At 46.8% G+C, this 13,459-nt stretch overlaps 1 protein-coding gene across 5 annotated transcripts in view; it reads left to right on the top strand.

Moving 5' to 3' along the window:
• The first annotated feature begins 306 nt into the window (after nt 1-306).
• Nucleotides 307-13,459, top strand: part of TOM1L2 (target of myb1 like 2 membrane trafficking protein) — a 67,321-nt gene continuing 54,168 nt past the window's right edge. For 3 of the 5 annotated variants that reach the window (XM_054041917.1, XM_054041916.1, XM_054041912.1), the window contains exons 1-2: nt 307-403; nt 2,945-2,971. In XM_054041917.1, coding sequence (XP_053897892.1) covers nt 352-403; nt 2,945-2,971 — 79 coding nt within the window. In that variant the 5' untranslated portion in view covers nt 307-351. Of the gene's footprint in view, nt 404-2,944; nt 2,972-3,070; nt 3,128-13,459 lie in introns of those variants that run through there. The other 2 variants (XM_054041913.1, XM_054041915.1) reach the window with 2 other exon arrangements.

The raw sequence follows: 13,459 nt of genomic DNA, 5'->3' as shown, positions 1-13,459 counted from the left end.
GGCCATTGCCCAATAGAGTTGGAGGCTTAGTGGAGGATTGTCCAATGGCGGGTATCGGTAGAGAGGGTTCCTGCCTCTCTTATGTCAGTCAACGTGGTGGGGGGGATGTAACTCTGGGGCGGGGGCGCTGATTGGCGGAGGGGGCGGGGAGGCAGGACTGACGGTGATTGGCATGGTCCTCCCCCAATGCGGTCGGAGGAGGTGGGTGTCCCGGCCAGTGGGGGTTCGGTGGGCGGGCTGTTGACGGAGGCGAAGTCCCCGGTTGGTCAGTGAGGGTGCCGGTCAGGGCGAGGAGGAGTCCGCAGCTGGAGCGGAGGCCGGGCCGGGCCGGCTGTTTGTTGTCATCCCAAGATGGAGTTTCTGCTGGGGAATCCGTTCAGCACCCCGGTGGGGCAGAGCCTGGGTGAGGGGGGGCCGGGGCACAGCCGGGCCTGGGGAGGCGGGCGGAGAGCCCGGGGGGCCGAGCCCGAGGGGGGCGGGGGAGAGGAGACAGGCGGGGGGAATAAAGGGGCGCAGAGCCTGGGGGGTAAGTGGGGGCAGAGCCAGGTTGGGTGGGGGAGGTGGCGGTAGAGCCCGGGGGAGGGGGGCTGGGGAATAAGGGGCCGCAGAACCTGGGGGAGGGTGAGGGGGGGCCGTGGGAGTAAGTAGGGGCAGAGCCAGGCCGAGTGGGGGAGGAGGGAGTAGAGCCCCGGGGGGGGTAAAGGGGGCAGAGCCAGGCCGAGTGGGGGAGGAGGGAGTAGAGCCCCCGGGGGGGGGGGTAAAGGGGGCAGAGCCAGGCCGAGTGGGGGAGGAGGGAGTAGAGCCCCCGGGGGGGGTAAAGGGGGCAGAGCCAGGCCGAGTGGGGGAGGAGGGAGTAGAGCCCCGGGGGGGGTAAAGGGGGCAGAGCCAGGCCGAGTGGGGGAGGAGGGAGTAGAGCCCCGGGGGGGGTAAAGGGGGCAGAGCCAGGCCGAGTGGGGGAGGAGGGAGTAGAGCCCCCGGGGGGGGGGGTAAAGGGGGCAGAGCCAGGCCGAGTGGGGGAGGAGGGAGTAGAGCCCCCGGGGGGGGTAAAGGGGGCAGAGCCAGGCTGAGTGGGGGAGGAGGGAGTAGAGCCCCGGGGGGGGTAAAGGGGGCAGAGCCAGGCCGAGTGGGGGAGGAGGGAGTAGAGCCCCGGGGGGGGTAAAGGGGGCAGAGCCAGGCCGAGTGGGGGAGGAGGGAGTAGAGCCCCCGGGGGGGGGGTAAAGGGGGCAGAGCCAGGCCGAGTGGGGGAGGAGGGAGTAGAGCCCCCGGGGGGGGTAAAGGGGGCAGAGCCAGGCTGAGTGGGGGAGGAGGGAGTAGAGCCCCGGGGGGGGTAAAGGGGGCAGAGCCAGGCCGAGTGGGGGAGGAGGGAGTAGAGCCCCGGGGGGGGTAAAGGGGGCAGAGCCAGGCCGAGTGGGGGAGGAGGGAGTAGAGCCCCCGGGGGGGGGGTAAAGGGGGCAGAGCCAGGCCGAGTGGGGGAGGAGGGAGTAGAGCCCCGGGGGGGGTAAAGGGGGCAGAGCCAGGCCGAGTGGGGGAGGAGGGAGTAGAGCCCCCGGGGGGGGGTAAAGGGGGCAGAGCCAGGCTGAGTGGGGGAGGAGGGAGTAGAGCCCCCGGGGGGGGGTAAAGGGGGCAGAGCCAGGCCGAGTGGGGGAGGAGGGAGTAGAGCCCCGGGGGGGGTAAAGGGGGCAGAGCCAGGCCGAGTGGGGGAGGAGGGAGTAGAGCCCCCGGGGGGGGTAAAGGGGGCAGAGCCAGGCTGAGTGGGGGAGGAGGGAGTAGAGCCCCGGGGGGGGGTAAAGGGGGCAGAGCCAGGCTGAGTGGGGGAGGAGGGAGTAGAGCCCCCGGGGGGGGTAAAGGGGGCAGAGCCAGGCCGAGTGGGGGAGGAGGGAGTAGAGCCCCCGGGGGGGGGTAAAGGGGGCAGAGCCAGGCTAAGTGGGGGAGGAGAGGGCAGAGCCTGGGGGGGGTAAAGGGGGCAGAGCCAGGCCGAGTGGGGGAGGAGGGAGTAGAGCCCCGGGGGGGGGTAAAGGGGGCAGAGCCAGGCCGAGTGGGGGAGGAGGGAGTAGAGCCCCCGGGGGGGGGTAAAGGGGGCAGAGCCAGGCTGAGTGGGGGAGGAGGGAGTAGAGCCCCGGGGGGGGGTAAAGGGGGCAGAGCCAGGCTGAGTGGGGGAGGAGGGAGTAGAGCCCCCGGGGGGGGTAAAGGGGGCAGAGCCAGGCCGAGTGGGGGAGGAGGGAGTAGAGCCCCCGGGGGGGGGGTAAAGGGGGCAGAGCCAGGCTAAGTGGGGGAGGAGAGGGCAGAGCCTGGGGGGGGGTAAAGGGAGCAGAGCCAAGCTGGGTGGGGGAGGAGGGGGCAGAGCCCTGGGTGGGGGGGTAAAGGCGGCAGAGCCAGGCTGAGTGGGGGAGAAGGTGGCAGAGCCCGGGGGGGGGGTAAAGGCGGCAGAGCCAGGCTGAGTGGGGGAGAAGGGGGCAGAGGCCGGGGGGGGGGGCTAAAGGAGGCAGAACCAGGCTGAGTGGGGGAGGAGAGGGTAGAGCCAAGCTGGGTGGGGGAGGAGGAGGCCGAGTCAGGCTGAGTGGGGGAGGAGGGGGCAGAGCCTGGGGTGGCAGGCAAAGGGGGCAGAGCCAAGCTGGGTGGGGGAAGGAGAGGACAGAGCTCAGGGGGCTAGAACTGGGCTGGGGGAGGAGCCATGTCTGGAGCAGAGCTGGGGAGGGGCAGATCCACATAAACGGGACCCCAGCCAGTGGGGGGAGGACGGACTCCAGTAGGGTTAGGCTTGGTGGAGATGGGAGTCCCGCCACAGAAAAGCGTGGGTGAGGGGGGACCCAAACCCTGGTGGGATCTTGAGGGTCTGGCACCTTAGGGTGAGAGCTTGTGTGGGGAGGCGCTGGCCAGATAGGGCTGCAGAGCCCCTGTGGAGGTGAGTGCTGGGGTGCTCATGGCTGTGGTCCGTGATTCCCAGGGTTGTCTCCAGGGCTTGGTTTGCAAGGTACGGGCGCCCTACTTCACAAACAAAATCCTGCTGAAATCCCCTTTCTCCTGTGGGGTTTCTGGTGACAGCCGAGGTACTAGCGCACCTGTGCTAGTGAAGGCAGGGGACTGGACTCAATGACCTTTCAAGGTCCCTTCCAGTTCTATGAGATAGGTATCTCTCTCTCTCATATATATATATTAAAAATTAAAAAAAAAAGCAGGAGTATAACAGGGCTAAAGCATCATGATGCAGTGGTTCTGCAAAGGGGAACAGAAATCCCACCTGAAGGATCTTGCCCCACTTCAATCTGCCTTTCTAAGCAACTGGTGTTATGATGTCCCAGGAAGTCAATTCCTTCCTAGACCCAAATAACCTGTATTTGGGCTGCTGCTTCTTTCCCTTGAATATCTGCTTTGGGGGTTGTATGTTTATATACAGGGAAGACTGCATAGTTTGGAGGCATAAGCACAGGCTTAGAAGTCAACAAGTTCCAAGTTTTAATCCTGTCCCTGCTCTTGGCTTTCTCTCTCTCTTTTTGTTGACCCTGGGCAAGTAAGTCATGCAGGGTATGTGTTCATGTGAGACACCCCCCTCATGTGTTGCCCCAACCCTCCTCCCAGGTGTGTACACAGGTTTTACTGATGTTTTTAACCCTGGCTAGCTGGAGTCTGGCTTAAAGCCTAGGTTTTACTTTCACTCAGGCTGTGAACTCACTCACCTTGCAATGAGGACACAGACTGAGTGCTGATAGTCCTCCAGAGCCTTCCCACAATTCCCCTGTGTGCTCAGTAGGACAGACACATTCTTCCACAATTCACTGGGAAAGAATTATAGAGCGGCTTAGCTTACTGCAGCACAAAGAGCCATGGAATATAACCCCAAAGTCCTAGTGACATACACAGGAGCGCAGCACCAGTTAGGGTACAGTAACCTGGGTAAGGCTTTGCTGTGTGGCTGCTCACCCCTGGGCTAGACTAACTCTGGTGCTCAGACCCAGGTGCAGATCTTCAGGGAAAACCTTACCCTTAACTACTCTGTGTGTCCGATAATACTTCTCTACCTTGCCCGGGGATTGTGCAGACTGTGTGAGTACAAAAATGAAAATCCTTTATAAAGTGGTAGTTCTGGCCACAAAACCAGAAAGTTCCTATACTTTACCTTCCCACTCCAGCACTCCCTATTAGAACCAAAAGATGTGATCAAACAGATGAGTCTTGCACTGTGCTTTGAAGATGACTGAACTCTGACTTTGGCAGAATACATATAGCATATGTAGATCTGTCAAGCCAGCTGTCAATAGCGATCTCGGGGAGGTTTGTTTCTTCTAGATTATGGTAAGCAGCGCTGACTGTTTCTGGATATAATAATGGTGGTGAAAGTTAAATGTTATCTTAAAGTGGATTTGCTTTGTTGCATTTATCCACCTGATAAGCATCTGCCCGGGCAGCTGTTTGCTTAGCTGCTTGGATAAGGGAGCTACAGGAAACAATGTTAGAGAAAGGAATAGTGTCTGATCTATTTATTGTCTGATTCATTTAACACCAGTAAATGATGTAACGGTGCCTTCTTAAGTCTTAGTAATTTTATATAATAAAATCTGTGTTCCAGCCTTCTTGTTCTTCTGCTTCTCCATCTATTCCTTGTAATCATGCTTAAGGCATTTAAAGCTTCATGTTAGTTCTTTCATCCCCTTCCTGCCCCTTGTTCTCTTGGAATTAATAATAGACAGTGACTGCCTCTTATGACAGCAAAGCTTTGAGTGAGCTATGTTTAAGTCAGTTATGCAACTTTAGTGATGTGTGCATACTGTAAGATTCTGTTGTATTTTAAGAATTTTCCTCCTCTTTTGATGGAAGACATCAGCAGATTTTGTTCTGGAAGAAAAGTTTTGCTGCCTGTCTTATAATTGCCAGGCATGTTTTTCCAAGGTAACAATACAACAAAAGCAAGACTTTCTCACAGAGCGCTGCGTTTGTCCAGGGTTCCGCAGTTCTGCTTGAATGAGCTTGTGAGATACAATTATTTGTTTCAGAGTTTCAGAGTATTTGTTTGTTGTATTATTTCTATTGGTGATTTAAATAAACCCCCATAAATAATTTCGTAGTTCCATTTAAGCAAGTTGTGTTGAACACTGTGTTGGTGTTTGCAGTTGAGGCCTCATGCTTACCATATTAGAGAACTGTAGAAAATTATGGAAGGCCGTAAGCGCATGAGGAGTGTGTGTTTTCTCTGCCAGGAAGCAGCAGTGGTTCACATGAAAATTTAATTAGGAGCATACAGAATGTCTTCAGGTAAATGTCAGGTTTGAAAAAGCAGATTTCAGAGGGGGTTTTGAAGAGCGGGGGGAGCTAATACAAGGCATTTCATCTTTCCTCTGAAGCTGGAGCGACCTTTCCAATAAACTGTTGCTTGAAGTATGGTTATGATCAGGAAAATACTATTATTTATTTGGATTACTAGGATGGGATTCTGTTGGACTCAGAGGTTTAGTAATGGGGATATATAGCATCTTTCACATCTAAATTGGCTGATCAAATTCCAGCCCAGTTCACGGTGTGTGAAAGTTATTTACATCTGATTTTTGGCAAGTTGCTTTCTGTGTCCACTGCACAGAAATCACCACAGCTGCCTTTAACTGAAAAGCACAATGGAAGTAGAAGGAGAGAGGCTATGGATTAGATGGGCTATAAAGGAAATGGACTGTGAAGGTTGAGCTATCTTTTCATCTCTAAAAATGGTCCCCGCAGAGCAGGGCTGAGGTGTGTTGGTGGGGCGTTGTGGGGAAGCTCACTCCGCTGTTGGGATACACCTGGATGCTGTGTGTGAATTTATTTAAACAAATAATACTTGATTCATTTTGTAATGCTTTTCATTTGTACATCTCAAATGTGGGTAAGTATCATTATCCCCATTTTATAGGTGGGGAAACTGAAGTACAGAGAGGTTAATATAGACAATATACTGCTTCTCAATACATGTTTTATGGGTAAATAGAAGATTACAGTGTCCCCACCAGGCTGTCAGATGACTAGGAGGTTGCGACCATCCCTTCTAGATGTGGTCCTCACCAGTTTTCTACACCTTAGTAACCTTCTGATTGGATTAATGCAGTGCACTCCACACAGGGCTACTCTTGAAGATGACCTGGAAAGTTTGCTTGTTCAGAATGTGGCCCCTCACATGCTTAACTGTGGTTCTGGCATGGAGCAGAACATTACAGCTGTGCTCCATGATTGTACTGGCTTTCCAGATGCAATTCAAATTGTTGGACTCAGAACTATAATCCCCTTTTGTGATTTCGGCTCTGTATATCCCTGCCTCTCACCTCAAATTCTACTCCTGTAGTTGAGACCAGCTGAGTCAAATGAGCTGATAGTGTCTAGGTTTGTAAATCTAGTACTGGTGGCAGAATATTCGTAGTGAAAGGCATTCGCCTGTGGAATTTACATCTTCTCATGGACTAAAAGAGCCTAAATGTGTTGACTTTCATGGAACAATGTAAAGCTTGTCTATTTACCCAGGCTTTTCTGAAGGGGCTAGGCTAAATGTGTGGAGGCTCTCAATGGTGCAGAATGGCTGTGTTGTCGCTACTGTTCAGATTCATTTTAGGTAGTGAACGCAAACCTAGATTTTTATGATAGGCTCACAGAGTAAATTGGGGGAAATAGTTCTATGTGGAAGGGTGAACTCCAGGTAAATCTATATTCTGAGAATGCAAAACATTGTTTAGAAATACTGCTTACCTGAGAATAGGAAGACTACAGAAAGGTGTGTACTAAAGTGGTGAAGCTAGCGCTCTCCCCAGATGATACTACGTTTTCCAATAGCAAGAGTCCGTGCGTCCAGGTTGGGCATCCTCTCTTTAAATTGCAGGCTTAATTTTGCTTGCTCAAGAGAATCATCTTTAAAGGGTCACTGCTTGATTAAAGGTTATTAAAACAAATATCCTTTCCACGTGTTGCTAAACTCATCTTAGATTATTAAAACTGATTGGATTACAAGAATCTGAAGTACAGCTGACCTTTTTGTTCATGCTTCCTGTGTATTTTTTGCTTTTCATTCTGCTTGCACAAGGAAATCAGTTCCATTTTCTACATCTCCTGAACTGGTGAGATCTTTGTAAACACTGCAGGGGAACGTTTAAATCCAAATCAAATCTTGCTGTGTTGAATTTTTGTTAATTTCCTCAAGTGCAAAGGGCTGACAATGAGCAGTGATCTGTGAAATGGGCTCCTCGCAGGTAGAACAAATAGCGAATGTGCGTATCCACCTTTGGGAACAATGAGGTCCATCATGAGAACTGCTTCAATCAGTCCTTTTCAACAGAGACCTAGGAGGCCTGATTGGCTGTGACCAAAAGGCCTTGCTAACCCAGGTCCAGGATAAAACTTGAATGCACAATTACAACTACCTAAAACTTGCAGTCTGACAACAATGTACTAGAAATGGAGAAGGGAGTTTCTGGAGCTAAACCTTGCGCCATGCCCAGAATAATTTTGGAAGTTGTTTTTCTAATAACCAGGACTCCAAATGTTTGGCACTATAGTACCTTTATGGCTGTCATGCTGCATTTATTCGTCAAACACCAACTGATTCTAAGACCTTTGCCTGAGGATGGAGTGCAGGATTGGACCCTTGCCTGGGAATCCTTTTTTCAGCAGGAGGCAAAGAGCTAACTGTTGTGATTTACTAAATAGGATTGTTTAAGGAAGTTACAAAAACAGTGTTTCTGCAGAGGATACAGAGGCACTTTATTGAAGCAACAGTGAAACCAGACAACCTTTCAATCGATTTTTATCAAAGCACTCTCAGTTTCTATTTCAAGGCAGTTAAAGTGATGATGAATATGGTGCAGAGAGAATCTGTTTGTAGAGCTTTTTTTCATAAAATGAAATATTGGTGCAGGCTTCTTGGCTCTTAACATCTTTTATTTTCCTTTTTTTTTTCCCATGGGAAATATTTCGATGCTTCCTTGAAATATCCTCTAACATGTTTTATGACAGACTTAAACACATTTGTTCAAGAGCTATTTTTATTTTTAATAGCAAATGCAGGTCTAGAAAAATGTATTATGGTGGACAAGGACAACAAAAACTAAAAATCTAGAGAAAATTAACCCATGTTTCATTGTCCATATGTGCAGTGTCTCTTCCTTTCAGAGTAAATGTTTGCTTTGTTGTAGTGTAAACCTGGTAAGATTCATTCTTCAGAAAAATGCCTTTTCCCAAGGACAAAATCAAGGCTTTAAAGAGCACGTTTATCTGCTTTGCTAGCAAAGTGTTCCATTCTCATGACTTCTGTTGTAAACCCCCCCACTCCACCCGCTCAAAAAAAAAAAATAAATAAAGCCAGCATATGTCTTGGGACTTTATACAGAGATACATATGTACTGTGCACTGTTTTGAAGGTGGACTGTCCTCCACTACAAAATTGGAATAGCTATTTAGTGTCAGATTTCTAGACACAATATATGGTACTTGAATACATCAAAAAGATACATGACTTGCCAGCCCACTGTGAATGGGATGGAGATGCTATTCTCTGTATAGGTACCTAAAATAACATGGACTGTGGTCAAAACCCAGTCTCCCAGTGTTCCTACAGAATTATGCTAGTCATGCAAAACAGTCTGACGATAAAGTGCTTTTAGTTTTATGAGATTACTTGGATCTGCTTTCACTTCATGATGATGTATTGTGTTGCAGAGAAAATCTCTTAGGAAAATGAATATCTTGCTTTTAAAAGGAGCAAATAAATACTGAGTCATGAATCTGGTAGCTTAGGGAAACTACATATATGTGAGAAGCTGGATAATTACTATAATATCATTTAATACCAGATTCCTAAAGCTGGATTGATTTTTTTTTTTTATAGTCACAAAAGCAGATTGCCGCTCATGAAAGTATTAGACTGTGTTTTTGAATAATGTAGTTTTATCTGCTGCAGCATAACATGCTTAAATGTATATTCCATGTACCAGGTTACAATTTGACGATGGCCAGCTCACAGTTTGATATTGCTTTAAGTCCTATATCTTTAAAAGTGTGCTAAAAAACTAATGGACACCCAATATTTAGTTTTGGTTTTTAAACCTCCCATTGATGTCTCTTTATTTGAAACAATTTGCTTGCGGTACTGTTTCTTGCATTCTCTACATATGTTTGTGGAATGCTGAATTAAGACAACTTTCATGAAAGGAATGTTGGAACAATTTGAATTCTTAAATTGGGACCAGCCTTTGATAAAACTTTCATTGAAGGTGAATGAGGCATTTGATATGGTGCTTGGTGATACTTCTGTAAAATGATCTCTTACTGGGAGGAAAGAAACTTTTAGTATTTGGAGAGACAGTGTTGTGTTTAGTCGGGTGGTGCTGGACTGGCCAGCACTTCTGCCTTCTATTCTTAGCTCTGCCAGAGTCTTAGTAGGTGACCTTGGGCTAGTCACTTAATTCTGTGTGCCTTGGTTTCAGAATCTTTACAACATATTGTTGATGAGAGGCTAAAATGTTTAAGTGCTTTGAACTCATTGGATGAAAGATTCTTATAGCAGCCCCAAGTATTATGAAATGTACTCAAGGGTGAGCCTGTTTGTGGTGGCTAGTGTTTGGTGTAAATATCAAAGGGATTTTTGTGAGGACTGGTGCTGTGAACCTGCACAGGTCCTGCAGCACTAGCATTCAAACACCGCTTTCTGCTTGCATCCATGCAAACATCTTAGGAAGTGTTACTTCTCTGCATTTTAAAAACTGGTTTAATGTGGGAGGGCAAAAACCCAATCCTCTCTAAACAGCCATGTCTGCTGTGTTTTAGTCACATCCTATGCTGCCAGAAGATCTACTTTATTCCTGATGATTCTGTTTATTCATTTCAGTTATTCTTCCTTGAAAAGGATTCTTTTGGAAGAGGCTGGTTCTTGTGCCCAAGAAAGCGATAACCTGAATGCCTAGCTATATCTGAACCCCTTTTCCCTTAGGAGCAGATGGTTTACTTTAGTTTAACGAGCTGTTTCTCCCTGGTTCCAAATCTTTCAACTCTCTTATTTATAAATACTCCTAAAGCTGTTCCAGAAGGTGAAATGAAAATGGAATCAACCAATCAGCCTCTTTTAAAAACAAAACACTACATTACAACTGTCCTGCACAATCTGGAGCAGTATGATGAGCAATGCAGGGATCAAATGCTATAGTCAATAGTGTAATAAAGTATCCCAAAAAATCAAGGATTGCATAAATGCATAAACTAATTAAGTGTATTTGTATCAAGACAATGCCGAGGTCAGACTATCCACACTGGACCATATTTGCCATTGCTTCTCTAACTTGGGAATCCGAGTAATCCGGGGGCTCAGCGTATGAACGTTGCCAAACTATGCCATGAGATGCAAAGAGGAGGCTGACTCGTCACAAGCAGTGTCAGGAGACCGAGAGGACAAGTACACATTCCAGTTAAACCTGTTGTATGCTTTGGGTAAGAGCTTGTAAATCTGGTCATTGTATGGCAAGCATGGGCAGACTAATTCTCCCATTTAGCAGTCAGACATTCTGGCCTAGAAAGAGTGACTGCCAGGCAAGAGCTCGTCTGTTCAAATTCAGGTCAGAAGATGCCATGCAAAATGAGAGCAGATAATTGTTATAAACTTGTTACAAACTTGTTACACTTCTAGGCTGTGTCTACACTTAAAATGCTACGACGACACAGCTGTGGCACTGTAGTGTTTCAGTGTAGATGCTTATCTCTCCTGTTGCTTTGGATAACCCGCCTCCCTGAGAGGTAGTAACTAAGTTGACAGAAGAATTCTGTTAACTTAGCCATGTTGCATCCTTTGTATTTTTATGGGATACATCTGCTGAGAGAAGTGTAGTGAACTTTGCATTTGACAAGAATAATGGGAATAAAAAAAATTCATATTCATGGCATGGCTGAGTTAATATGGCAGAAGGGACCTTAATGCTGGCTTTTGAATGCTTGTTTCTCCACTTTAACCTTGCATTCATTACAGCTTTCTTCATTTATTTTCCCAATGGGTTTTTTTTAAAGAAAAAGACATTCTCCTCCTCCCCGCCCCCCAAAAATCCAACAACTCATGATTAGACTTACAGAAATTGCAAGCTTCAACAGCTTTGCCAGCAGAGCTTGAAGGTTCCTTTAAACCTCAAAGGGTTGCAGTCCTGCAGCGCTTAGTAATTCTGGGCCACTTTGGCTTCCCCAAGCTAACAAATGCATCCTTAAGTCCACCCGTTCTTAACAGAAGCATCCTACTTTCATTCTGAGAACCAAATACTACTTTTAATGGGGAAGTACGAAATTATTTGTTTTCAGCATTTGTAATTTTAAAAAGACTGATCATGATGATTTCAAAGTTGGCCCTTTAAGTCTCTGTGAAAACAATCCAAGAGGGGAAGTCTCAAGTCTCTACTTTCAATCATTTTTGATCTAGAAAAGCCAAAGAAAGGTTGTCTTTTCCCCTTGTATTCGCATAACTCAAACTGTTTAACTGGTTCCTTGTGGACTAAAATGTTGCCTGCTTGACTTCTGTCTAAAGGGTTTATTTTTGGAGCTGTAGAAGATACATTGATGGGATAGTGGTTACTGTAGATTAAAATGTAATGGCGTTAAGAATGTTAGGCAAAAGAGTTTGCATTGAGTCCTTTGTCAGTTAAGCCATCTGGAGTTTTGATTGCTTAGTATCTATGAAAGAGCACCCCTGTTGTGTGCTAAATTGCTTATCTGTATATTAAGCAGATGTTGACCACTACATAATTTGGCTACTTGCTTTTCATCTCACTATTTAGACTTTTAGGCTCTGCTAGCACGTTTTGTTTATAATCTAGAAATCTGTCTTGTATCATTGTGAGCAGTTATAATCTGAGTGCTCTGGAGTATTTCCCAAGAAATCAAGTACATGGCAAGCGATGTCACAATAACAGGGACACAAGCAGAAGAAAAGGTGCAAGCAAGGGACCTTGATTTATGGGTGCCATTATGTCTTGCCACTAGGGCCTGATGTGGAATAGGCAATAATAAATAATTTGGTTTATCTCTGAACTGTCTTCTATAGCGATAACATTAAGTTCTAAGTCAGGGGTAGGCAACCTATGGCACGCGTGCCAAAGGCAGCACGCAAGCTGATTTTCAGTGGCACTCACACTGCCCGGGTCCTGGCCACTGGTCCGGGGGGCTCTGCATTTTAATTTAATTTTAAATGAAGCTTCTTAAACATTTTAAAAACCTTATTTACTTTACATACAACAATAGTTTAGTTATATATTATAGACTTATAGAAAGAGACCTTCTAAAAACGTTAATGTATGACTGGCACGCGAAACCTTAAGTTAGAGTGAATAAATGAAGGCTCGGCACCCCACTTCTGAAAGGTTGCCAACCCCTGTTCTAAGTAAAAGGGTATTTTAGAGAAAAGAAACAGCGTACCACCAATATATTTTGCTAAGATTTGGGAAATACTGCTAAACATCAAATCATTTATTAACCAAGAAATTATTGTGGCAGCCATAAAATGGTTGGCTAATCAGAGTAAGATCAGTTTTTATTTACAGGCATAATGAGCAATTAAGTTTGAGCAGCTGTCAGACTTGGAAAGTGATTTAAAGTTCAACAGAAAACAAAATGGGTCAGCATTTGGTTGTGATTGTTTTCTTGACATTGCAGTTCATTAGTGTGTGTGTGTTGTAGTTACTATAATAAGTAAAGCAGCCTTTAAAATTTCTGTCTAATGCAGTGGCTTAACACAATGAGTGAGTGGTGAAGATCTGGTTTCCAACAAAGTTCCCTGGAAGCATAAATTTTTTTTTTGATGCAGCTGGATGAGTTGGGAGTTTTTGTATGGACCTCTTCTGGGGATGGTGGCAGAGTCAGGTGGTGCAATGCAAGACCTTATTTGAGGAGCAGAATGTGGAATGGCCTGTGAGGTCCTTGACATCATATAGCTCTATCCCAACAGAAAGTGATGACTTCACCCACCTACAAGACATCCTTTTCTAACAGATTTTTTATTTCATTGACTCAATCTGAAACTTTTTATGGATTTTTTTTTTTTTTTGGTTCATAAAATCTTCAGGATTTTGGCTTTTTTGTCCTCATTTGGGATGGGAAACACTTTTTTAAGTTTGAATTCCTGCAGGACTGGAAAACTGTTTCCTGCCCAGTACTAATGAAAATTGCAAAGAAATTTTCCAGATATAAAATGTAGCACCTAAGCTCTATTTTGGCTTCATGGCTCAACATTGCACTGCGCCATGAAACCCAAGGGCTTGGAAGCAGAATTGAAATCGTTAACCCTCGGGTCAATAAAGACTGAGGAGCTACCTTTTGAAGGCAGTACAAGAAGGGTTACATGCGTGCATCTTGTTAACCATTGTAGGATTTATGCCCAGAACTTCCAAACAAGTGCTTTGAAAATGTAACCCCCTAAGCATTTGCCCGACATTTGCATTTGCTTGGCCTCTTGGAAGGGGTGGCTGAAAACAGACTACCCCAATGGAAA

Source organism: Malaclemys terrapin, chromosome 10, assembly GCF_027887155.1.
Source record: "Malaclemys terrapin pileata isolate rMalTer1 chromosome 10, rMalTer1.hap1, whole genome shotgun sequence".
Classification (NCBI taxonomy): domain Eukaryota; kingdom Metazoa; phylum Chordata; order Testudines; family Emydidae; genus Malaclemys; species Malaclemys terrapin.
The sequence above is the reverse complement of the archived record's forward strand: the minus strand, read 5'-3'. Positions and strand labels throughout refer to the sequence as shown.